Source organism: Embiotoca jacksoni, unplaced genomic scaffold, assembly GCF_022577435.1.
Source record: "Embiotoca jacksoni isolate LCO1_2020_lvr unplaced genomic scaffold, fEmbJac1.0.p SCAF_9, whole genome shotgun sequence".
Taxonomy (NCBI): domain Eukaryota; kingdom Metazoa; phylum Chordata; class Actinopteri; family Embiotocidae; genus Embiotoca; species Embiotoca jacksoni.
In genome coordinates, this window is record NW_027185447.1 from 5541104 (window position 1) to 5568870 (window position 27767).

At 39.8% G+C, this 27767-nt stretch overlaps 1 protein-coding gene across 2 annotated transcripts in view; it reads right to left on the reverse strand.

The window, feature by feature from the left end:
• The window catches only part of sema3bl (sema domain, immunoglobulin domain (Ig), short basic domain, secreted, (semaphorin) 3bl), a 68409-nt gene that overhangs the window by 6167 nt on the left and 34475 nt on the right, over nucleotides 1-27767 (reverse strand). The window contains exons 4-15 of one of the 2 annotated variants that reach the window (XM_069140219.1): nucleotides 24517-24636; nucleotides 15114-15204; nucleotides 12785-12901; nucleotides 11885-12027; nucleotides 9961-10075; nucleotides 9754-9823; nucleotides 9211-9355; nucleotides 4267-4498; nucleotides 3971-4062; nucleotides 3615-3656; nucleotides 3277-3502; nucleotides 624-751 (exon numbers count right to left, since the gene is read on the reverse strand). In XM_069140219.1, the coding sequence (XP_068996320.1) occupies nucleotides 624-751; nucleotides 3277-3502; nucleotides 3615-3656; nucleotides 3971-4062; nucleotides 4267-4498; nucleotides 9211-9355; nucleotides 9754-9823; nucleotides 9961-10075; nucleotides 11885-12027; nucleotides 12785-12901; nucleotides 15114-15204; nucleotides 24517-24636 (1521 nt within the window). Of the gene's footprint in view, nucleotides 1-623; nucleotides 755-3276; nucleotides 3503-3614; nucleotides 3657-3970; nucleotides 4063-4266; nucleotides 4499-9210; nucleotides 9356-9753; nucleotides 9824-9960; nucleotides 10076-11884; nucleotides 12028-12784; nucleotides 12902-15113; nucleotides 15205-24516; nucleotides 24637-27767 lie in introns of both variants that reach the window. The other variant, XM_069140218.1, reaches the window with a different exon arrangement.

The window sequence follows — 27767 nt, forward strand, 5'->3', positions numbered from 1 at the left end:
CTTTTCCCAATCAACCTCCCATCTCCCCCCTCTTCAGATTCTATACCTCTGTTTCTTTGACTATCCTCTGGTGCCAACACAAACATGGCAGCTTTGTCAGCTGGAGTGGCAGCCAAATGTTTGTTTGCAGGGAAATGGAGAGGGGTGGTAATGCCTTAATACTTGCATGGCTGACCGAGGCACTAAGTTAAACATAACCTCAAACAGATGAATGATTACTGTTGGGTGTGGGCATTCACGGCAACATCATTTTCGAAGTAGCATTCCACAACAAGCCACAGTGGTCAGTGGATATTGAGTGACATTTTAGCTTTCAGTGGCATGTGGTCAAGGTTGGCAGAGAAGTTCACTGTTTATTCAAGAGAAGAGTGATTTGTGCTTTTTACTTTGAAATGTAACTACTTAATTTCAACCATATGTCAAATGGTTGTCAAATGTGTCAACCAAGTGCCAAATTCACACTCAAATCTCACTTTTAAAGGCAGTTACTCAGGCCACCATTTGCCAGTAGTTTCATTCCAGCCGTCACCCGTCTCCCAAAGTTTCCCACCTTCCTGTCATTGTAAATACATCAGGATAGGGAGACACTTTTCCACTTGTTTGTTATTCACTAATCATCTTACCTCGTCCTTGCGGTCGTCCCGTTGGACGAGCCAGGTGACCGTAGCTTGTGGAGTGCGAGGAACACACTCTAGGAAGGTGCTGTTGTTCTCAGTACCGTACACAACCCTGTCCTCCGTCACATCAAGGTCTTCTTTTTGAAAAAGAGGAACACAAAGGATGGGAAAGAATTAAATAAAGACTCAAGTTGTAATGCACTGCCAAGGACTAAATTGCTATCATAGGCTAGATTCTCCTTAAGGACACATTTTATTGTACATAATAAAGGATATCTAAACAACCAGCCAGCCGCCTATGTAGTCAAAGTTCTCTTGAGTAGCACCGTGAATCAAAAGCTTGTGAGGTGCCTCTGTGTTTGTCAGTCAGTAACAGACAAATATAGAGGATGAATGATTTAAAGTACAGCTATAGTTGGAAAATGTATTTGTTTTAAAATTAAGTAGCAATTTGCATATTCAACTTTTTATCTAATATCCTGCATGCCTTAGAGAATATCTTAATCAAGCGCCTTCATGTGATTTTTTTTTATGTAGCTTTACATCTCGTCTTCTTATCTTGTGTATAAATATATATATTAAAAGAACAAGTCTTTAAGCATTAAAAATACAATCTTCATTTAAATTGTCTTAAATTAGTTGGTAAAGTTAAATTAGTAGACTGATACCAATCTCCATATGTATGTTCTATATGAAGGGGGAGCAAGCGGTCGATAGGTGGATTTTAGCACCTTCTGCAAAGTCAGACCTATATTATTTCAACTGTGCTGTTCCAGCGCTGGAGAATGGTCTGGCTGCACCCATATACAGAATCATTCTGGTATAATGGGAGTAAATGCTGTGGCTCGTTTATATATGCAAAGCCCAGGATGCAGCAATAGTGTCGTCTCAAAATGACGTTCAGCGGAATTTATTTTGGTGAATCTCCTGCATTAAAATGCTTAATTTCCAGCAAAATGCTGAAAAGAACCGAGCAGGCGTTAGATCTGAGGTTGGTGTTGTTTCCCGTTCCAACAAGGATTTTGAAAACAGATAGCCAAAGAGGAGGAAAAATTTCGACCAAGATAATCGACTAATGGCAGGTTTATACCATCATTTCACAGGCAGCAAGTCAGGCTAAACCTAGTATAGAGACTGCAAACAGGTGAAACAGCAAGCCTGGCTCTGGGCAAAATTAAAAATAATCTGTTTACAGGAACTCACTGCTTGAGAAAACCTTCACATAATCCCCTGTAAAACTGCTATTTGTTGTTGTTACATTTTGGTTTTTGTATAGATTAAAAAAAAAAAAGTTATAATGTGTTAATCAGTGAACTTTCTCGAAGACACTGGAAGGGGAAGATTCTGGTTTGTGCATTTTGTTACAGGTTAACTATTTCCCCCAGATTAGCAGTCTGTTTGTGATATTGTGTTGTACTGTATCCTTTTAAGGACGTTAATCCCGATAACCGCTGACACACAGGAAAGCTCTCTGGAGTCAAAGTTTGTCAGTTTGACTGCACTTAGAAAACAGTTCACTTCTCCTGTGAGTTCACATTGTGAATTAATAGTGAACAGCTGAATTGAGGGTCTTTCAGTCTTGGCGAGAGAAACAAATGCCTCTTGAAATCTTACTTTAACAACTACCTGACACTTTGGCACAAAGAAACCTTGTAAAACATAAATTCACCCAGAGGCTTAGAGGGAGGCATCTTTCATCACCTCAGCTCCGTACATACACCGAAGTGAGCAAACACATTCACGTACTCTTTCTTCTCTGCTTTTTGCTGGCCTAATTCCTTGTCTGTCTTCACACTTCTTGTTACCCTCACCTCCACATCCGTATATGCTGTGTGTAAATAAGCATGTCTTGTTAAGCAGTTAATATATATTTTTGTCCTAATATACAGTAAAACATCTGTTGCATTACACTTGAGATAAACAGACTGACTTCCTCATGTAAACACAGTTCAGCTTTCATCCTGAGATGAAGCCTCACAGACATGCAGCACTCTGACCCATACAGACACAAACACATTAATACAGCCTTCATTAAAACTCAGGTTTAGCACACGTCCAATAACAGCTTCCTTTGGACCTTAGATTTATAAAGAGATATAAACAGCATACAAAAGAGTCTCACTAGTCTTCTTTCTATCCACAGCTAAATATCTTAGAGTTAAGGAGAGCACCACCCTCATCGAGACAATACAAGAAGTAAAAATCTGCAATGTCCTGAAATGTAAATAAGAGGTCTAAGAGATACTTAAGTTTAGAGCATTAAATCAAGACAAATCATGCAATAATAGTGAAATTAAGTGCCTATAAAGAATGGCAGTCATCCAGGGAGAGAAACAAATTGTAGTGCTGTTGTGAAATCGTGGCTAATTGTGCGCTTTAATCTCCCATCTGCAGTCATAATCCTTTTTTAATTTTTTTTCCTTTTCATTTTTCCTTTTCACATCTAAATGGCAGCACCAATAACCGGAATCTTCTCATCAGTAATACAATCACCCTGTGGAGAAACATTTTGGCCAGTTAAACCGGTTATAGCTTGATTAGCATGACAAAATCGACCTACCTGCACTCATCAAAATGTTGTAACTTATTTGGTTAAGCTATAAAAAGAACAACCAGCAATCACTGTCAGGTTACCGACCAAATCTACAGTCGTACTTACCACTCAGATTCTGATCCACACACTGCAGCACGGGGTTTCCATGCCGGATGTCCTGCCGGCGGTAGCGGCGTTTGCTATTGGGAACGTATTGAGCACAGGATGATCCATCCCAGGCGCAGTAAGGGTCTCTGGCCAGACAGCACTCGGCGCAGGCTTTCCCGTAAGTCTCACAGCGATGCAGCTTCACCTGCGCCACACCTGCTGGAGAGCCTACATACAAGGCTTGCTGTTTGAAATGATGAGAGGAGAAAAAAAGAGAGTAAGGCGCGATCGAGATGACATTTTGGAGTTGGTAGAAGTGACCATTAAATTTTGTAATTACAGTCAGATGAACTCACCCTTTTCACAGATATATCCAATGATGTAATTGGAGTTGGCACCTGCAATAATGAAAATAATTAACTTTGGATATTTCACAAAAGGCTTACAATGAAAACAAATATGATGAGAAGCAAAGAGGAGAATTATTAATGTGATAAGGTTTTGAAAATGTTTTCCTTTAAAGACTTTGAGGACTCGATGGACATATATGGAGGTCCTTATCTGTCGACTACAAAAACGGTTTAAGAAACACAATTAAAAGAATGTTATCTATGATAATTAATGGCCTGCTGTGTAAAAAGAAGGGGAAAACGAGAGGAAACAAAGAGTTGCACAGACAGAATTATTAACACATAATGGATCAAAAAATTACTTTAAAAACATGTAACTCCTCCAGTGTGACCACCTCCGTCTCCAGACTGTTTCCAATGTGCAGAGCAATGACCTTCAACACTGTCCCAGTATCTGACGGATAAACAGACAAATACTATAAATGAGAGTTTACAGAGCAAGAATCATGTCACCACTGGGATGGATGTAAAGTTTGATCATCAAGTTCGAAACATAATTCACAGTTTGACCAGTAGTTCAGAACTCAACATCCAATTTAGAAATTAACTCGTGTACATGTTTCTAAGTTTGGAAAGTTGTGGAATCGCGTGTGCTCACCTGTACCAATGAACATGACATCATACTGCCCATCCTCTGCCTCCACCCGGTCCACCACTATTTGTTTCAGCTTGTAAGGAATGTTGGCCTTTACGAGCACAGGTTGGCGCAAGGCCGGATGCACCGGCCGCCACATCAATGGATGGCTGCGAGCAAACTGCAGCACAGAATCGGGGAAGTCCTTTGTGCTGCCGAACTCTCGGCCGGGCTGGTTGATGATTTTACTGGGGCACTGGAGAGACAAAGGGAGGGATGAGAAAAACGTGGAGCTGATATATATTGGTAAAATCGTTGACAACTTACTGATGGCACCCTAAACCTGAGGAAAATGAAAATAACAGGGACAGAAAAACAGAAGCAAGACAGAAGGACAAGTTTAAAGCAACATTCTGGCCATTTTCCATGAGGACTCTATTCCCACCATTTCTCTCTGTACCGCGCTTTCCAAAAGAACTGTGGCTTAATTACGGTCTTAAAATCCTCTCAAAGAACCCTCATTAGCAGTTTTACTGTGCCTAAAAACATTGGAGGAAAATTCACAACCACTGTTGTAACGTTATGTGCTTGGAAACATCTAGGTGTTTGTAGGCAAACAATTCCTCCCATTTGTGCCGCTGTAACAACGAGAGAAGGAATGTGAAAGCACTTGGCAGAGATACTGTATCATTCAAATAATTAGGAAAGCTGAGCACCGTCCAAATAAAAGCATTTACATGAACAATGAGACCTCTGGGTTCGCTCATGATTCAGATCTGCGACTCTTTGTGAAGCAGCCAAACACTTTGTCACACACAGATACTTTTTCACAACTGTTCAACACAACGATCGGTAACAAAATGCCAACTGGCAAATATTTGACTCTTTCATCTCTGCAGGTGGCCAAAACCATCATGAGAGAGCTTGTTTGTCTGTTTCCACCAAAGCTGGTTGACCTACTACATTAATGTCTCTACTGACCTTTGATCGCCTTCCTGATACAATTAAAGACCGTTACAACCTGCACGGCATCTAATTAAGATCAATGGCAGCAACGATGAGGAAGGAGGGCTGGTCTTTGTCTTTACAGAGCTCTTTTCTTAGTTCACAAGACTGCAGTTGGGTCTAAATATGCAAATGATAACCAAAAATAACACAAGTGCTTTCAAGGCTGATTTCAAGAGTGTTGCAGTGCTGTAATCAGACAAGATTACATTACATTACATTAGAAGGACCTGAAATTGGCCAGACTCAAGAGTTTAATGGAGAATAATTATCTTCTTTTTGAAGCTTGACTACTCAGTGCTAAAAGATAATTTCACAAACCTGAGAGCCTCAGCAACTGAAACAAACTGAAAAATTGGTGATTTCATGGAAAAGGTGTTTGAAATGACGAAGGCATTTGGACGAGAAAGCACCATCAGGAACGGAGAGTTGCAACAGTGACTGACATGAATGATGAAAATGAAGTGAAATTGAGATTGATGCTTTTACACATAAAAGATCCACGGGAGAGCAGTTTGTCATTCGATCTCCTCCTAATAGAACGTTTATATAAACGTACTGCTTGGAATTGCTTTTCCAGACTGTACTTCCATATGGAAGAAATATTGTTACTCCTGCTTATCACAACAGTAAGTAATCCACACAATAGACCCACAATGGTCTGGTTTCAATTTCAGAGGGAGGATTTGTGCTGTGCAGGGAGGTTACTCTCAAATATGAACAAACTATTGATGTATAATCACACATTCCTCTGAGTATGCTGTACTAAATGGCTTTGCTTATAATTTGTTGCAGAAGGTGTGGAATGTGTAAGCAAATCCAAGCTCAGTTATTCAACTCACTAACTTCAAATGCTTCCTATATTGTTCAACATATAGATTGGTTTGCAGATTTGATTTTGTTTTACTATAAATAAGGCGTGAAAAGCTTGAGATTTCTTACATAAAACTATGTGCGAAAGCAACTGGTGCAAATGCAAATAAAAACAAGTACCTTCTTGTTATGATAAATGCATTTTTGGAACAGGCAAAACTGCCACTGCCAATTTACAATCTCCTCCTTCTGCAGCACCCAATGCACATTCTGGATACGTCAGCATATTTAAAAACTGCTTGCTAAATTACTCTTCTGTGTGCACTGCACATAAAAGTCTACTCTCAACTCATCTGAACTTTGCTGCAGCAGCCGAGAACCCAGTGAGAAGTAATGAGAGAGAGAGAGAGAGAGAGAGAGAGAGAGGATGTGAGCATGTTTGCAAGGCAACTATTCATTTATTGTACGTGTGTCTGTCACAGTACATCCAGCTGATCCAGCTGAAGAGAGAATTTAGCTGAAGTTTAAATCCTAAAAGACCACTTTGTCGTTTTGGAAGAAAATGCTTAAAATAAAGATTTTATGTCTAACACAAAAACAGCACAACTAGATTCATCCTCCTGGTACACCATCTAAACTCTACATCAAATGTTTTATCCTCTACATACAGACAACACCTGAAGCACCTCTGTTTATTCTTGTGTAATCGCATTGTAGTCACCAACAATGTGAAAATATGACTTTCCAAAAAAATCCCAAATTTTCTACATTGTTTTTGTTGGTTTACTGTGTTCAAGATTTTTAGAGTGAAGCTATTTTATTTAACTAAATAATGCTACCGGTGCTATTATTTAAAGACTGAACAAGTACATGGTAGTGTAAATGTATCATGATAACAAAGCTCCAACCTTTTTTTTGTGGCAGCAAATATATTAAAAAAAAGATTTTAAATTACAATGATGCTGACAAAATATTAATCTTTTAAAACCTCTTGTGATAAAAACAAGTCTGCAATTTCACCTGAATCTATTTGAATACAGACAACAATGCTAACAGATATATGAATTATCAGAAGTCTGATTCAAGTACACACTACTTGCATCCTGTAACAGCCTATCTTCAATCACAGTGAGCATCCTAAACAGATGACATTAAACAGCAATGTAACTTCAACATCTAAAGCCTTTATTATAAAAACAGGCACTTGACATTTCAAACACAATCTAAACTATAGACATTGTCAACAAGAGGCAGACGAATATGATGATGGCACTCTCAGTTACAGAATGATACACACAAGCGATTTTCATGTCAAAAATGAGCCTGCAATCCAAAAGAAACACTTAACTGCTTCATGTGGATCAAAATTTAAGATCAGTTTGGAAAAGATAAATGAGGCTTTTTGATGGAAAAAGATGTCAGTGCAGATTGCAAATACATGCAGACAAATACAGCACAAAGTTAATGAAATCCCCTGCCGATGTCCGGGCAGGATTACCATGAAAGCTCTTCTAAATCTGCAATAAAACGAGTAGCCTATCACTTTTTCCGCTGTGGATCCGTTCTGAAACAAATTTAAATGATGTACTGTTATATTTCAATCCAAGATAAATATATCAGGAGGATAAATCCAGCAAATCTCTCTCAAATTAACTCAAAAATTGGCAGAAGGGTAACACTGAAACTTTATTTTCCATTCCCAGTGTGTTTTTTGACAAGTTACTTAAGAGATGATGATGGGTATTAAGTAATATCAGCCTTAAGTCTGATAAATCCAGGCAAATAAAAAAATCCTTTTATGTTCTGTCTGGTGAGTGAGAGAAAAGTCGAGGTCATTGTTATTGATTTGAAAACATAACAGAATAGAGAGAATTTTTTAACATCCAGGTTGGATAGCAAACCACGGAGAAAGAGACAATTCATGCCTTCCCACCATTTGTGCCTCCTCACCGGCTCGCCCCGAGTCATCACCTTTTTCCTCTCCTCCTCCATTTCCTCTTCCCTCTCTCTGTCTTTTACTCTCAGTTTCAGGCCAAAACATTCCTGATAATCAGAGAGTCAGTGGAGTGAAACCACAGAGGTGTCTGCTCTGTTCTCACATTATTCATATTCCTTCTGCCTCTCATTCACTCTGGTAATGAGGTGGAATTACACACGCGACATAATCGTGTGTGTTGACTGTACACGTGTGTTTGTGTGTATAACAGGAGTAAGTTACAATGATGTGGTTGAGAGAACATGACAGCGCTCCGCTGAGAGTCCGAATGTAAACCAGGAGAAGGGTCTGTACTGTATACAGTCACCACAGCTGCATCACATCCAGTAGTTTACTTTACTGATATGGAAACTTTCTTCACCTCATCTTTAATGTTTTTATAGGCTTTCTATCCCCATATATATTTCCTTTTTTGTTTTACAACATGTAGTGGGCCTGAGAAATTATTTCTCAAATTATGTTAACACAAATCTACATGTTCTGAGAAAATGTGTGGTTTCACACCCTTTTGTAGATATGTCACATTCATTGGAGTTCACTTCTAACTGTTTTGGGGAACTACAGTAACACCAGTAGTTATGCCACTGTGGTGAAAATCATTAACCTGAAATGACAGATTGTTTTAACAGAAACATCTGACAAGTCATCACTGGCTGCTCAAACTGGCCTTTTGGAAAAGGGCAGGAACTTTCAACAAATACTCAACAGGTGATTGGATCAACTATCTGTCTATCACCATCCATCACGGGCTAACCGATCAGATCCATGACACATATGATGTAGCAGGAGAGCGCCAAAGAAGAAACACAACAAGAGCTGTGTTCCAGCTTTGGGTATTCCAACAAAAACAGCTTTGCAATGTTGTCATGTCTTTCAAGTACAGTTGAAAATGAAACTTTTACATAAATTGAATACATTAATATGATACTGCTGAAAAAAGTGTGCTCATTGATTGATATTGTTGACACAGTTTACCAGGTTGTTTACAGGACTGAAATCAGCAAAGAACTTTGTGTCATCAGCATACAAAGAGTCAGACATCTTATATTTCCCCAGGTAATAACAGTATGGTTATGTATAGTGAAGGCTGGGTGACTACAACATTTAAATACATTTAGGATTAGAGTTGATATATTTGATTAACAGTCACTCACCACGCCTGGTCTTGGATAAGGAACCCTGCCTTCATAAGCACCCCACTGGTAATCTGGACCTTCTTTATGAGCAAAAGGTCCATTGAAGGCTTCTCTGATGTCAGCCATCCGGTAAACACACACAGCAAAGCCCTGGAACACATTACTGTGGAGGAGAAGAAGGGAGACATACTGTAGTGGAGTTTTGGAGTTGAACAGGTCCAAACATGTCACATCATCCTGTATGGACACACCCTTCAGGACACTTTGACATCAAAATGAGAAGTCAAATCACTTGACATCAGCAAAAATTAGATTTCAAGATGTTGCTTTTTCATGTGATCGTAAAAATGCCTTTACAAGTATTTTTACTCCACCAAATCACCAAAATGGAATTAATTCCATATTAGCAGCTCTGTGAGACAGAAGGACACCCTTCAGTCTTCCAGCAGCAGGAAGCACAAGGAAAACACAATTAAACAATCAAATATTATTTTTCTGAACAACACGGTAGATGAGAGTGAGGTAGATAACTGGTAAACACATTAAGCCTCATGTATTTACCTGATGGTGCTGAAGATTGCATAAACGTCTGGGTTCCTCTCATCCTTGGTTCTCAGCAGGAAAACATCCTCTGTTTTAAATGAAGACGATGTCAGTTAGTGTCCGCGTTTAGGTAGTGTTTTAATAAGTATTTCTGTGAATTGTGTGCGTGTACAAACATGAAATGCTGCTGTGTGTGTGCGTGTGCAAATGTAAAATGTCTCTCACCGAGTTGGTTGAAGTGTGTGTCGATGCCGTGAGGTCCTGGGACAGAACACAGGAGTCTGGCTTTGATGAAGGTGCTCCATTTATTGACCAACACTCTCTGGCCTCCAACATCGTTCTGTCAGAAAATACAGAAAAATAATATATAAAACACAGCTGCATATTTACTTCAAAATACTTGACATTCAAGATTTTGGCCCCAACATCCCTACACTGCACCTCAAATGTGATGGTAAATCTTCAATCTAAAGCTCAAAGTCAACACACTGATCTGAATCCTGTGTTCTGGAGTACAGAGAAGAAAACAACAATAAATGTGGCACTATCCAAAAACACTTACAGGCACACAGTGAAGACAAAGCTAGTGATTCTCCTTTAAATCATTTAAAATAAAATACAAAAAATATGAACCTGCTTAATTAGACACAACACATGAAATACAGGCCAGTTCATTTCCTTTTGAAAAATTTGTCTTCAAGTTTTTTTTTTGTTTAATGAAAAAAAACGTTGCTCTATAAAAAAAATATATATACTGCATATATATATATATATATATATATATATATAAAGTACTCTGCAGTACCAAAGGAGCCTCTGTAAGTTCTTCACTGTCTCTTTTTAATTTCATCATAGCCGAGGAAATGTAAAAATAAAAGCATGGAGTGTGTGTGTATGTGTGTGTGTGTGTGTGTGTGTGTGTGTGTGTGTGTGTGTGTGTGTGTGTGTGTGTGTGTGTGTGTGTGTGTGTGTGTGTGTGTGTGTAATGAGGATCAGCGGTGATAATTGGTTTCTTGGCAAGAAGCTCCACTGGGGAAGTGATGACAACAATTTATATTCGCCTAAGGGACAAAAAGAGGGCACAATGGAGATGAAGAGAGACAGATGGAGAGGAAGAAGAGGAGCGGATAGGAAGATGAAGATGACAAACAAAGTTAAAATTTGAAGGTTTGTCTCAGAAGTTATTCAAATTTTTTTTGGGTACAGTCCACCAGTCTCCAAGTGAGCCATGCAGCTGTGGGTGTCTGTGTGTGTGTGTATATGTGTATGTTTGCGTATTCTTTTATGCATACCTGAATTTGCGTGTAGTTCACACAGCACAGATGGTTTTATAAGACAAATCAATGCGTGAAAGAATGTTACAGAGCGTGCAGACCAAATGGCGATCGTGGTTGGGAAATCTGACAGCTGTGTGCGTTTTGAACGGAGAGATGATTCACTTCACGTGATTCTGAATATCATGATGCATTCAGGGTCCTTTGGTGGACGTAAATTATTTGACAGCCCCAAAAGGCATTTGCCTTTTCCACATGAAGACTTGGAGCTGTCAGTACAGGAGGATGAACCTATAAAACTATTACTTACTGTACTGGAAAGTTAATCCTGCAGACATTTGTATGTGACCGGACAGAAAAAGGTTCCTAAATCAAACGACTGGCTCTTCTTAGCTCTGTTTCTGTAACTTTTCTTTCTATAAAGGATCCCTCAGAAACCAAGAAAGCCCAAAAGGACTTCCAACCTTTTCTTCAAATTAAACTTTCCTACAGATGTCTCACTCCCGGGATAAGACATTTGTATGGCCTTGTACAGCTCACCTGACCATCTGGTTTCACTCATCCCCACCTGCCAACAGGAAATATTTCAATCTCCCTGTGTGTATCTGAATGTAACTGAGGTCTTTGGGGTATCCTGAGTAATTGGGACAATGTTTCTGAAAAGATACATTACTGTTGAGCTTTTCTTAAGTAACTTATCAATGCTTAATGCTTTATTAATGCAAACTCTGTGGTAGATATCTCAAAACCTCAAGAAAAGGTATCTCCAAGGAACTATAGCACTTACACAAATCTGCTGTACTTAAGTCAGCAGCTTTATTAGCAACATCATCACTTACTGTATCAAAAATAAAACCAGTTATGAAATATCTCACCGCACACACTCGTCCGACTCGTGTGTGTATGGCCCCCTCTCTGTCTCCTGCCTCGGTGGCTTTCTCAGTGAAGAAGAAATACACTTTATCGTTGTCTCTGTCATCGTTGTCGGGGATGAGGTGGGCGGCGATGAACTTGGGGTCTGCAGATGTAGATTTAGTAGTCACAACTAGTAGTCTTTATTGCAGCAGCAGTTCTCTTCCTACTGATGAATTATTTGCATCTAAAATGCAACACACAATATTTCCAAAAAACTCTGCTGTATTCCTGCTGATTGGTGTGCACTTCCTTTCTGTTTTATCTCTATGAAGAGAATAAAGATGCAAGTATTACCAGCATTTTCTTAATTCCTCTCAAATGCTGAAGAAGCTGGTGCAAACAATGAAACATGCAACATAAAGGTTGACAGCTGTGGCCAAGTTTCTAGATAGTGATAGTTTTATCAGTTTTAAGTATACAAATAGCATCACATTTTTTAAAATATATGTTATCATAATTTTTCTTTGTAGTGTGCACTTTTCTATAATTTATTTACGTACATTTGTGCTGCCAGCTTGTAAATCATTTATGCAGCGCTTTGAACAGCTGTAACATTGGTGCAAGGGTGCTTTGTAAGAGATGAAACTGACTGATGTATCATACCATGTCTGGGGTAATGAGTCATTTATGATTTACTATAAAGTGTTAATATTAAAAATTGTGAGAAAGATTAGGAAACAACATGTAACCATAGCAACAGCACTTTGTTTCATGCTATGTCATCAACTGAAATGTACCCAAATATACATTTATCAGACAAAAAACAAACTTAAGACACTGATAAGAGTTTGGACGCAGGAAGATGATGATGTTACTTTATCGTGTTTTATTTCTGTATTTGAAAAACAGTGAAACATTACCATGCAGGAGTTTCTGGTCAGTCTCTGTCCTCATGGTGGAGCGACCTCCCATACTCCTGAAGATTACAGAGTCTCTTCCCAGGAAATCAGCTGTCAGTCCTGCATAGAGCTCTCCACCTACAGAGAGGGAGGGACAGAGGTGGTGGGAGAGAGTCAGTATGTTTAAAACGAGAGGAAGGAGAGGAAAACAATGGATATACAACCAAGTCTGTAGAAAAGGGCTATCAGAATGTAAATGACAGGGAAAGGAGGGAATATAAAGGAACAGCAGCAATAAAGGGAAAGAGATTAAGAAAAATACCAAAAAGTCTGGCACAGAGGAACATTAAGGAAATTATTAGTGACGGAGAAAACTTCTGCGGTTTAGGTAAATGAGTACAGAGGCAGGGCAGGAACGAGGAAATCAAACAAATCCAATACGTTGCACACTGGGAGAGCAATTTGAAACTCAAACACACTTCATGCAGCACAGCCTCCTCTGAGACCATCAGCACTGGATTGACTTTCAATTTCAGCAACTGAGGAAGTTCCTGCGAGTGGAAATAAAACTGAATCTTTCCTGTGGCACGTTTCTCGCGTGATATTCGGAAAAACCTGTAGCTGCGCAGGTTATCTGTCATTAGACAAGACAGCAGCCTCACTGACTTGGAAACAGCTCAGGAAAAAAATGAAGAATTATAAGAGATACTTTTTCACAAAAAGACGATATATTTTCAAAAACATGACTGTTAGGAATTTTTCCCAGCAACTGTAGAAACTGAATCTGGTTACAGACTGCTCTCCTGTGGGTGAATATTAATTCTTTGTATTTTATTTGGCTGTAATACTAGAAATACACACGAGTATTTATCTTACAAACAGACACACATAGAGTCAACTGATGTGGTATGATATAATCTCACAGGCAACCACAAACAGACAGACATCATAATAAGCGGTGACAGGGCTTTGTGTAATTTGGGTGAAAAACCTAAAACTGAAGAGGAGACGCTGTGAGCTGATAAGTGACGAGTCATCAAGTTTGACTGTTTCATTCTTCTGTTTCTGTTTCTTTATCTTTCTTAACCTGAGCTGCAATGTGTTGTTCAATTTGTATTTTTGTTTTTCCATTCTTTTATGTTGTTTATCACTGCAAAGATTATTTTCAAGACCTGTCTAATTTATGCGAATCAGAGAAAGAATTAAAATAATACACAGTCAAGACTGATAAGAAGCTTTTTGTTTTATTGATCTCTGCTGGTGAAAATCCAGACAGAGGTCAGTGTTCAGAGATCGAGAGTCAAAGACAGTCCTGCAACGAGAGCTTCGAATTCGATCCGTCTGATGTTGCACAACCTTGCTAGCCTGCTGAGTCAGCGTTTTACACTTTCATTGGAGTGACACTGAACAAATGTTAAACAAACCACTATCCTCTCCCAGCAGGTGTGATCCACATCACTATTCAGTAGGTTTCTGTTGGTATGGGACCCTCGATATATCTGTCAATCTTTCTGCGTCGGATTTCCGATTAACACGTCTGGAAGCACGAGGTCCGAACTCAGCATTCGGCTCTATTTTAAAGTTATCCTGCCAAAGAAAATGCATTCTAGGATTATTTCTGATGCTGAAATCGCCCAGCTGCAGAGAGAGGAAGGACTGTGTACACACACACACGCACACACACACACACACACACACACACACACACACACACACACACACGCACACCTCCACCGTCAGTGGCTCCCAGGACTGCTCGTCACTGGCATAAATCAGCTTTATTTTCCAAGCTACATTAAATACCTAATGACATTCAGAGAGAAACACCCAGACCGAGTCAGCACAGCTCCACAGTTTGTGCATTTATATGTGTCAGGGCCAAAGAAATGTTTCCTAGGTGCTGTTGGGTTATTATCATTTCAGAACACAGTAAAGTTCTGTGCAGAGAGGTGAAAGGTGCAGAAACAAATCTGTTTGTCATTTTAAATAGTCACGTGGGAGAAAAAGGATTCAAAACAAAAGATAAGACAAAGCTAAGTGGACAGCTTCGTCACAGAGACTCACAATACAAGACTTAAAACACACACTGTTTGGGTCATTTAATCAAGTTCTTTTTCTCTTTTTTTGGACATGTTTGCTGTTATTTTGACAGGCAGTAAAAAGGCCGGCTGGATGGCAGTAACCAGAGTACTCGCTATGTTTTACATTTTGACATATATCAATGTTATTGACAGAAGTCAAATTACCTGCTGAAACTGAAACTGAAACTGGTTCCTGAACCATATGAACTCCATAAACCACTTGAGAAATTGTTAAGAAATGTTAAGGTCAAAATAAATATGGGACGTACCACTGAATGTGCTGGCGAAGGGGAGGCTGGGGTCGTGTGGAACCTTCCCTCGTCCGTTCTCCACATTCATCGGGTCCATGGTGAACACATGCTGAGGAAGAAAAATACTCAGTTATAAATTACAGCAGGTGGTTCCTGAGACAGAGTCTCCCTTTTCCAGAAACATTAGAAATATCAACATGATTTATGTGATTAAGACTACAGCACTGAATCACATTTTCTTCCTCAATCCTTCCATATGGAAAATCTTTTTCCCTTCTGCTTTACAAACTGGGTCACACGACTGCAACACCTGAGATTAATAACCGTGTCTTCTTCAAGGAAAGTTCAACAGGTAACAGGTCACACAGCAGACCAACCTAGACCTTGTTGAAAGGATTGTCAAGCATTTTCACCCACTGAACGTCCATTCTTCTGCCTCTCTGTCCCATTGTCCACTAAATTACAGTGAACAGGGTCTGGTTTAAGTTTCACACTGTGTTTCAGATGTATTTGTCCTTTCACCGAACTCTATGTCTGTCTGAGAACGCAGTCGATGTCTGAGATAAGAGGAAATTCAGGATTTGCGTAGTTGCCAGAGTTCAGACTAGTTTCCCACCAAGTTCCCAAAGTAGATCAGACCTTATAGAGTTGTGGATGCTGAAGAGCCAGCAGGATAAGAAAGGAGAAACAGAGTGCACAAAACTGTTACCAAATAAAAAACATGCTTTACCATCTTTAACCCATAATTATTTTTTTTTCCTACTCATGAATAATTTTTCCATTTCATTTCACTACATCAGGACGTTGTGCACAGCAGTTCATGTGGTTTGCAGCAGCAACAGCAGACTGTTTGAAACAGGAGTCTTCAGTCACGTTAGCCACATCACTGACAATTTTACTGATCACCATTTTACATCCATCTGCAATCAAATCCTTTTGTGTTGCTCCAGCAGTGAAGAAGCAAGGAAGCAATTCAAATAACAGATTGCTTCTTTCTTCGTCATTCGCCAGTTGTTCGAGTTCACCTGACGAAGGCTGGCCACATCCTTGGATTGTGTGCTTTGTCAGGTCAAAGACGGGTCAGTGTGAACAACAGGCCTTTTGCTTTAAGTCTTTCTTGAAGGTCGCCAATGCACCATGGCTGTCTCTGCCAGGGTCGCGATCATCGTGAGCCCAAACGCAGCCAACCTCCGGGATAAAAGAGGATGGAAGGTGGCAAGACCGATTCAAGTCCATATTACCAATCTAAGTGTCCTTACAGTGAACTCTTGCATGTCTCTGTCACTGTTCCTCTTATAGACAATGGAGTATTGTCACGAAGCGGGCGAGTCTTTGATTGAGCAGAGATCACAGGGGAGATGATGACATTGAAGTCGGCTGGATAAAAATACTGTAAGAGTGGACAATACTAACACCCACGCACGGTCAGTTTTGTACGTGCACCAGCACACACTCACAATGTTACGTGCTGAGTAACATGGACGCAGTGAAAATGATATGCACATTGGCATATTCAATAGATCTCAGAAAACAAGCAGAGACAGTCAACTTTTTTATTTGATCCACATGTAGCTTTCTGAATGTTCATAAAGAGGTTGGAAGGACTTTTACCGGTGTTAAAGTGAACACGAACACAAAACACTCAGACTTCATTAAATTTAAGGGGATATCTGTGTCATTTATGAGGATTTCTTTTGACATTTTCACTCGACTTTATACGGTACGATCATTTATTCATCCGTTAGCTGAGAAACCGCTGGCCAGCAGCAGATCACGGCTTTTGTGCAGACATGATTCTTTAAATCACAGAAAGCCTTTGTAATAAAAAAGTTTCAGATTAGTTATATCATTTTGTAACTGTGGCATCACTTTCTGTCTTTATCTTAAATTTCTTCTCTTAATTCCAGCAGCTCTCTGGTCTCCGTCTCTTTCCCTGCAGAGCTCTTTTAGCTCAATCATTAGTCATCCTTATTCTCTCAGCACCTCTTCGCTCTCTTGTTTCAGAAGAACGTCACTGCGTCTGTATTCCCCATCTCAGTGTGTGTGTGAATGTGAGCTGTCTGTGGCTGTCTGTGCAGTTTTAGGTATTTTTTTTGTGTTTGCGTGTGTTAATGCATGTGTCTGTGTTATCTCATTGTGATCCAGAGGAATGGTGCGGCTGCCTGATTAGACCGTCAGAGTCGCTTTGGCCAAAACAAACACACAAGTGCTGTGATACACACACACAGAGAGAGAGAGAGAGAGAGAGAGAAACATCCTGGCCACTTTGTCCTCAGCTCTGCCAAGCAAAATACCTCGGACCCCCACTACAAAACCACAAGTGACTCCTGACACATGCGTTTGTGTCATTTAATTTGGAAAATCTGCCTTTACTTTTGTTTATTCAGTGACCTCTGTCTTATCCATTACTTAACCTCGCTAAAATCAAAACCAATCCTGAATACGATGTTCACTCTAAATCAACAGCTTTAAAAGACACTACATCTTGTGAGAAGCACACTTTCTCCCTTGTAAATGAACTGTTGGAATTTATAAGGTATTAATCCCAACCTTTGCTATAAATTTTACACCCACGAGTTTCCTGCTACAGCCTTGGTGGCTAATGTTATGGAGCTAATGTTAGCACTGTAAGAACTGTAAACGCAGACAAATATTACTGAGTCTATCTCACTAAAACCGTGCAATAAAACACACACAAAAAAAGCTACTGATCACCGATGTATGTTTCTGATTACTATAACTTCTTTACATACTCACTACTGCACAACACTGTTTAGTCATTGATGGACTAGAATTACAACCTTGCGTTGTACGCCTCCGCCAACCTGTCAAGTTGGGATTTACATCTATGTCTGTCCAGACTCATATACCATATGGAGTGAAGACTTTGAAGCAATTTGACCAACAAAGCTGATTATGAAAGACCACAAAGTTGCAGCCATTGACAGTAGATGATATGTGGATGTTGCTGCAAAGAAGCTACAGATTAGTGTCACAAATTCAGTATCCAAGCAAAGTTATGAGTTTTGGTGTTAAATAATGGACTTTATAAAGTCACAATGAAGTTGACCTTGAACTTTTGGATATAAAATGTCATCATTATTTTCTTATTTTATTAGACACCTTTGACAACCAAAATCTATTCAGTCAATCCTTGAGTCAAAGTGTATGTTTGTGCCACATTTGAAGAAACTCCCGCAAGGCCTTTTTAGAGATATCTCGTTACGAGCCTGAGACAGACAGACGGACGGACGGAGACCCTGAAAACTTAATGCCTCTATGTGTATGGCTGTCTCTGACAAGAAGGCGTAAAAATTGCTTGTTAAAAAGTAACAGAAATCAGTTTCACCACACAGAAACCTCAAAAGATCAGAATTCAACCAGTTCAAGAGTTTCTTTAATAATGACAAATAAAAGTGATGCATCCACATGAAGCTGAGATGCATTTACATTTCACTCTAAATTCCCTTCTGACTGAGAAGGCAAGACCGGCACCTTCACTTATATTCCTGGTTGTTATTTCTTTGTAAAGACATTTGGACCGAATCACTTCAAGGAGAAAATTATTCAGCGCATGCAAGAGCGACTTAAAGGGAAGAAAATTAGAGTTTCAGCATAAATCATATCATCTGATCCCCTGAGTTAAAAAAAAAAGCAAACATCCTTCTCTTAAAATCAAAGCTCTTTCTAGCCTTTCATCTCTGTCTTCCTCCACTCATGTCCTCCTTCGTTACAGATGTTTTGATGAAGAACAGGTTGATGAGTGTATGAAATACTGAAAATGAACCAGAGCTGCCCTTTGAAATGTGATGATGTGAATCATCTGTTTGGGCCCCTGAGTTTCATCTTTGAATTCTCTTATTTCTTTATTATTTAACACTGGATAAAAGTCAGCAACACATCCAGTCCTGTAGTTTTAAAGTGTAGCTGTCTAAAATTTTAAATGTCTGAGAATCTACACTCTGGACTCACTTCAAGAGTCTTAAAGGCAACTTGAACACCCGGCAGACTTCATTTGATTGTGTGTTAAACTTGGCTTTCTCCTCACTGTCCAGTTAAATAGTGACTGGGCACCCTCTTCCACTATTCAACTATCGCTCAAGCAAAATAATGATAAGCTTGTGCTTTTACTAAATATTGTGAAAAAGGACGCTGAGATGGACATACTCGCAGTGTTGAAGGAAGAAACTGAAAGAAAGGAAAGTAAGATCAAGAAGAAACATATAGAGGCAGAGAGAGATGGGAGAAAAGCTGTTATTTACAATTATGGTCCTAATTTCAAGGAAATTTTCATATTAAATGCCAAATAAAAAAAATTGAAATGGGTTCAAAGCAGCAGAAAAAGCCAAATCAGTAAAATTAGCCATAAAAAGGTTCCATTCATCCGCACTTCAGGGCTTTGATCCAAAGGCAACATGGGAGAAATAAATGGGTGATTTATGAGCAATACATTTTTCATTATGCTTTCAACCTTTTTAGTCAATTTTTGTAGCCACATTAAAGCTGAACTGTTGGCCGTGCTGAGGAGCTTTTTTCCCCACTGGACTTAAACACAGTCAAACTTGTAGTAACAGAGGTTGTCATGAAGGTCACCATTATGCTGAGTGGGAATGAGATAGCAGATTCTTTATTCAGCAATATAGCTGCAACAATATGAGGTTTTCACGGTATGATGATCGTCTCAGAAAATATCAAGGTATGACAGTATCCCTGTAAACTGTATTTCATTATTATCATTATTATTATAAGTTGCATTGCTTGAAGTACAGTTAGAAATGCTTTAAACAATTATCAAAAAAAGTTGCTAGTTCAGGTGTGTGACAGCTCAGCCAAAGCTTGAAATATATATTAGTATAATGATGGTGAGTTTCCTACAACAATTGCATTTTTCGTCATGATAAATTGGCAAAAACAGAAAAATGAGACGGTTGAGATTTTGGAGCTGGCCATGGCTGCTTCAATGTAATATCCAGTAGGTTTATGCAAATTCATGCTGTGAACTTGAGACAGCAGGTCTCCCCTTTGTCAAATTCTCCCATCGCTTTCAGGAGCAGGTCAGTTGTTTCGTGGAGTTGGTGTTTCCTCTACGAAGCAGAAATTCACAATGCTGCAACTTTTCCACACAACGCTCCACAACAGTTTCAGCTTGTCACAGATCTTTGGTCTGAACTGGGCTTTAGATGCACACATCTGCCTCCCGCTGTGTGTGTGTGTGTGTGTGTGTGTGTGTGTGTGTGTGTGTGTGTGTGTGTGTGTGTGTGTGTGTGTGTGTGTGTGTGTGTGTGTGTGTGTGTGTGTCCATTGGCGTCTGGACACACCTGGTTTTCTATATGTTTATGTTTCAATGTGTATGTCTGTCATGATGTTTGTGTCTGTATCCCTGTAGTTCATGTCATCTGTTTTGTTTGACTGTGTGTGTGTGTGTGTGTGTGTGTGCGTGTGTGTGTGTGTGTGTGTGTGTGTGTGTGTGTGTGTGTGTGTGTGTGTGTGTGTGTGTGCGCGCGTGTGTGTGTGTGTGTGTGTGTGTGTGTGTGTGTGTGTGTGTGTGTGCGTGTGTGTGTGTGGTCTTGTCCTCTTTATGTCGTCACCGAACCATGGTGGTTTATTTTATGTATGATGCCGCTCAGGCAGCTGTGTCACTCACCACAGGGACTCCAGTATATGTGAGTGAAGAAGTGTGTGTCTATGTGTTAGAAAGAGTCAAGTCACAGATTATATTTTGGGGAAATTAATATACACATAATATGGTGATAATTAAGCAAAACGTTAGTTCTACACAGAAACTATTTCTGAATTAAAGAATGGACACATTTGTTCAATAAACTAACATAAACTGTGAGTTCTTTCTGACTGGCCAGATGATATTCAAGCTCATTGCAAAACAGTTTGAAAATGCTTTAGGTGGTCTGAAATGTCAAAAAAAAATTCTGTTCTCAACAACCTCCCAGAAAAGTAGAGACTCTTCCCTCCCATGTGAGGGTACGTCAATTGGTTAAGGGACTAAAATGTTGCTAAATACATTTCTGTGGTTTCATCTTTGAATAAAAGCATGAAATATAGTTATGATTAGCTAACACTTAAGAATAATAGTAGAATGTCCAATACTCATAATGTTTGTCAAAACATTTTGACAGTCAAAGAGCATATTTCTTCACTTCAACCCAGCTGTTGAACTAAATCCATCGTTCTCACAACACAACAGGGTTTATTTAAAATCTGAGATGACATTTAGATGACAACGTAACACCAAGACATGGAGGCAGGAAGTGAGTGGGCTGGTATGAGAGAGATAGAAAGAGTATGTGTGTGTCTGCCCCTAACAGAGATGAAACACCTCAGGAGGTCAAAGGTCATCCCACCCAGAGTCCAGTCTGAGGTGCTTGCAGCCTCAGTTCCTGGGAGAGGTCAGACAAATAGACGGGTGTCTGTGTTCTCCACTAGTTAACGATTGGTTAAATAAATGGACAGGCTCTCTTTAGGTTGTCCGATAGTGTGTCCAAATGGGCGACACCAAAGGTTATAGTCTGAGGGATGGTGGGACACACACTCCAGCTCTCCCTCCCTTCTTCCCCTGGTGCAGTTTTACTAATTCGCTCCACCACTCAGCGTCTCCACTGTTACTCTCTCTTTAACACACACACACACACACACACACACACACACACACACACACACACACACACACACACACACACAGGTTGGAGAGCGGCTGGTATCTTAACATCAGTGTGGACAGCGGAGGTGTCTGATTTTTGACTCATTCATATTACACACACTTGGGCACACACACACACACACAAACACAATATTCCCACCACAAACACACACACACACATACATTTCTTGGGATAAATTACAAAATGCAGCAATCATTGTAAAGATGGCTGCACTGCTTTCATCATCATAAAGTAGTCAAAAACAAAGTTGCATACACTTTAGCTCTAAAATTCCAAGTACAACTTTTGTAAACATGTCTAAAAATTGTAATTAATGGTTGTCTGAGCTTTACTTCAAGTACGTGCAGACATTTGTTAGGAAAACACACCAAAGAGCATTAATGTAAATGTGTTAAACTGTGTGCTACAATAGAATTTTAAATACTCTCATTTTTACGGCAACACAGCAAACATACTCATGGGCTATGATTGGTTGCCAGCAAGTGAGGAGTTCAAGTGCTTTGCTAAAAGGTTCCTGGGCAGAAACTCCTGTGTTCCCAGCAGCTCAGGACTCAGGTGACCTACGTCTTTATAATGTGTCTGTTCTTTCCTGAAATGCAGCACCAACCTTGAAAGATTCCACTGACACGTATTTGTATCTCCAGTTTTTTATTTCCATGCTGACCACTGTATATTGCCACTGGACTAAAATGATTTAACATGAGCAGAGAAAGATGTGTGCTGTGTTTCATGGTGTGCCATAAAAACTCACACTGAGGATGACAGATTGAGAGGGAGACAGAAAATGGCACCGCCAAGAAGAACACACACTGTGCCGAGCACCTAAATCCATAAGAAAAAAATGAAAAATGCTACAGTGGACTTTTTGTACTCTATATGGACACACAAACCACACAAACCACCACATACACTCACTCTAAAAGGTTGGCATGCTCCCATCCCGCTGTCTCATTTCCCTTTCATAGCTCTTTGCCAGTATCCAGCCTTCCCCTCTCCTCATGCCCAGATCGACCCCCTCCCACTGGCCCAGGCAGGGCAGCACACCAGGCAGCGATCTGGTGAACCACCGTGAAACAGAGAGCTACGAGTCTATCTTAATGGCTCCATTCATCCATTCTTGTCCTTCAAATGGCTCCAAGTGCTAGACTCAGCAGAGGGTCCCACTGAGCTGAGTGGCTGTGAGGAGAGCCAGCCTGTGCAGCTGAAAAGACGTATAGATGGCCAGATGCTGCGTCTGAGTTACCCTATAGAAAAACTCATGGCAGAGCAGCCTGCTGAGGTTTAACCATGAACCCCGGTTTTCTGTATGCAGACCAGAGCCAGTCTGAGCTGTGTTTGTCTGAAAAAGCATGCTGGAACCAAACATATTTGTTCCATTAGCCTGGTTTCCTCCACAGGACGGCTAAGAGGCCACCCAGTGGTTCTTCATTTCATCAGATCATCCGATGTGTACAGTATTTCTGATGTATAATGATACAGTGGCTTTGTACTTCTACACTGTTTTAATGATTCACTATAGAATACAGTATACTAGTTCATATACAGTGCAGCAGTTAGACCACCATTCATTTTAGTTTTTGTGTTGTAAAGTTTGACCTTTCTATGTGAAAAGCCCTGAGGTGACTTATGTTTTGATTTGGTGCTAAATAATTAAAACTGAAATGATTTCGTGTTCATTTTTTGTCAGCTTTTCTGATTGACAATTTAAGTATAATTGTGGGCATTTCAAGCAAAGAATTAGTATTTGAAATTCGCTCTTAACTATTCGATTAAAAATACATTTTTCGCACACTTTTTATGGCTGTAGTCGTCTTTACATGCTTCTGCTGGTCGCACCTTCACATCTTATCTCTTTGCAACACAGTTTTACCTGCAGAGCTCCGGAGCCAAGTAGGAACTTTTTTCTACTTCTTCTTATGTTGCGTAATGGCGGCTGACAAACAGACTTTAGGAGCATTACCGCCACCCTCTGACAGGGTTTACGTATTACAACCAGTTGCTGATAAAAGAGGGAAAATAAGGAACAATAGTTGTGTAGACTAATCGATTTTTTTATATAGTAATGACTAATGACTAATATTGGAAAAACATGTCCCACCCCAATCGTTGACACCTAATTTTTCCAGAGTTTCCACTAAATTCCAATGCTGTCTCCAGTTGCCGTCCTGTTTTGTTGTGTCTCCTGGAAAACTCCCTTGAACTTTATTCGAAGAATTATCCGACATAGATCTGATCTACAAGTGTTGTATGTTTGTCATACAACGTTGCCAGATCGTCTATAAAACAATAGTTACATACAGTCCACACACTATCCTACATACAATTTGAACCCATCTGCCAACCACAACCTCCCAACCCACAACCCGACAAGGGGCGTGTGGGCAGCTGCTCTCTGTGCAGGCAGACGGGCGACTACACAGTGCACAAAAAAGTGCAGATGATTTACAGTTTTAAAACAGAGGGAAAGAGTGCAGCTCAGTACGTACACCAAATTATAGGGCCTCAAATGTGATAGATGTATAGCAGAGGTTTGCTGAAAAGCACCAACTGATTGTTATGTTTTGCATGTAGTTGCCAACATAAAGGATATGTGTTGCATGTCTGTGTCTTTGTGGCTGTGTAATTGGCAGTCTATGAGTGTGTTTTTGTGAATGACTGATACACTGAGACATTCCCCAAGACGCTTTGTTGCCCCCCCCCACACACACACACACACACAAACACACAGCCAAACCACTGCCTACCTCTCCTCTGTGCCCCACATAGATGAAGGCGCACATGGGCTGGAAGGCGCCGGTGCCACAGGCCAGGAGGTGAGTGCGGTTGTAGGGCTGCAGGAGGCGAACGAAGTTGGCGCACTCCGTCTGCAAAAAAACACAAACACACACAAGTTAAAAGTCTATAGGCTATCTGAAATATATATATATGTAAAAATGCAGATTGGAAAACTGAATGCAGCACTTTACGTTCACAATTTTATTATTGTGACATAAAAGAAGATTTACAAAAGTTACCATAAACAACAATACTGAACAAAAAAGCTAATTTTTCAATTCCTTAAATTCTAGTGCAGAAAATTTCTGTCTATGCGCAGGACCAAACATGGTCCACACACACACACACACACACTTAAAAGTGGAGGAACTGTAAATAAATCAAATCATAGTGATTGTCATCCAAATGCAGATAAGTTGATTTTCATGGTACTGAAGAGAACCAAAATTAGATCTCAATAAGGTTGTATTGATCCCACGTGTTGTAATTTTTATTAGATGAAACGTGATAGGTCCAGCACCAGACTTTTATCAGATTTTTGGATATCAGCCAAAACGATACGCTGATTTTTAAAAACAAGTTTAATCACAATCAGGTCAAAGGAAAATGTGATGGATCATTCTGAGGTTTTTACAAAGTGGCAACGCAACATGATGTCACCCATTGGTTTGTCATTTTGAAGCCTTGAGTCTGGCATTTGGTAGCCAAAGATTTTATTTTTTAAAAGGCATTAAATGTAGAAGTTGAGAAAGACAAACAGGCTGAATCTCAAAAGAAAGAAAGGAGCTACTCCTGGTTCATCTGATGCTCATTCAACTCCAAAACTGCGTAACTGACAAATAAAAATGAGTGGACAAATGTAAAAGGTCCTGAACACAGACATCAGTGACACATAAGATCAAGAACAAAAGGAGTGGTGACTATAAGGAAACAAGTATCAAGACATTTGTATACTGCACAGAGGTTCACAGGAAGCAGAGGGCAGGACTACTTCCTCCTTCCTGTCTGTAACAGCAGCAGCTGACAAAACAGGTGTCAGCCGAGCAGGAAAGGATCAGCCGGCTCTCATTCCCTCAAGTTAACCAGGTCAAACTCATATCTGCACAATGAGCAGCTAGAGAGTGTGTGTGTTTAAGTGCAGAATAAAATCTACTCTCATTAAAGAGTGTTGGTGCATGTTTGTTTGACTTATTATCTGTGTTTTCTGTCTGAATGTCTCATCTTGACTCCAACACGTGCACACTGCGTTAGTCTTTGTGTTGTTACAAGTGCATGCATCCCATAAATCTCTCATTTTGCGTGTGGCCCTTGTCCCTCTAAGCTGCAGCCAGACACTCAGCCTTTGTTGATCATTTCCTCGAGTGCTTTGCGACTCGGCAGACCTGATGTAAACCATGTCACTGTTTGTCTCTGCTGGCTCATTTCTATGCCAAACAAAACCAGTCCAGATACATTTATAGTAAGAATGTTTTCAATAAATCTAAATTGACCACTAATTCTTCAATGTACAAGCATCTGAGGTTCAAACGTGTATTTCCATCGAGTAAGAGAGGAATTTGTAGAGCGAACTTGGCATGATTTTTAAAAGGTTTTCTGACATCCTGTTTCCCCCTAATTATTTATCCTAAACTAGTGTTGGATGGTTTTCTTGTGATAAACAAAAGTAGAATTTATCCCCAGCCTACTGGGATCATCTCGTAGAATGATCCAATTAAAGGGTAGACTTAACTTTGTGTCTCTGTGTTCTTAAAGAAGATAAACAAGGTCTATCAGAGCCGACAGAGTGGGCTGAGAATGTATAGAAATCTGTCTCTCCTGTGTTTCCGTTCTTCTACTCAGGGAGTCATCTTGGACATCTGCGCAACCTCAGAAAGCGAAAAGTGGAATGATATGTTGAAAAGTGGAAATATGTCTCTTCTCTCCCACTCAGGGATTTAGAGTTTTACATTTCTGTGTGGTCTTACTGAGATTAAGTGGCAATAAAGGGAGTGGTGTTAAACACAAAATGAAGTGGTTTGATTACTAGATCTGGTTTTGGCTTACTGGCAGAACTCAGGGAGTTGTCGTAACATCCAGCCAAGATTGAAAATCAATGCACAAATAGCCAAGGTCAGGGCAAGATGGTGAAAACAAAAGACTGCAATGTTAATTTATTAACCTCTGATTATCAGAAGATTGGCTGACCACAAATATTATTTCCCAACAATGCCACTCACAATTCAAACCTTGAAGCTGCCCACAGAAGCCACAGTTGTGTCTCCTGGGGTTTTAAAAGAGAAAGTATGTATACCATTTTAAATATTGTATTATTACTTCTTACTTCTGAGGCATATATCATTAACATAAACAAACAAGAACACTGCCAAGACCTCTGGCAGCTTCTCCAGGTCTATATTTTTTGCAGCATTCAACAGGGAGGCACTGTGCTTCCATTAATAGCTCAATATTTCAAAGTTCAATAGAAAATAAATGATTGGACTGAATAAATGAAACACCAGCAAAATCACTTCCTACAAGCTCAACAACAGTCAAACTATTGTAGCCATTTAGTGGTTGAGGGGTCACAGAAAGTCCAGTGGATTTCTTAAAGTTTTTTTTTTACATCTAATTCTCAATAAATTCAAAGTGTGAAAACTTGGGCTAAAGGTGCAGCTGACTTTAGAAACTAAATGAACACAAATGTCTTCCTCTTGACAGAAAAAAACAGGTTCTATGACAGAATGTAATCCAGTGGCGCAGCATTCGATCTTGAAAATAAAATGATGACAACAACATATCCTGTCTTATTTTATTCAATTCAATTCAATTCAACTTCATTTATATAGCGCCAAATCACAACAGGTTATTTCATGGCACTTAACACATTAAAGTCCTTACAGCAAGACATTACAACATTATACAGAGAAACCCAACAATTCAACAATTCCCACATAAGCTAGGAGGGGAAAAAAACTCCTCTTTAATGGAGAAAAACCTTCAACAGAGGGAAGGGAAAAACTCCCTCTTAACAGGAAGAAACCACTGACAGAACCAGGCTCAGAGGTGGGCGGCCATCTGCCTCGACCGGTTGGGGTGAGAGGAGAGCATAGAGAGAAAAGGACAGCATAGAGATAGAAGAGAAGAACTGTTGGTGGAGACGACAAGCGCAGGGCCGAGACATGGAGCTCCATGACGGGACATCTGCAAATATTTGTATTTTTATGGCTGCATTCACTCAGTA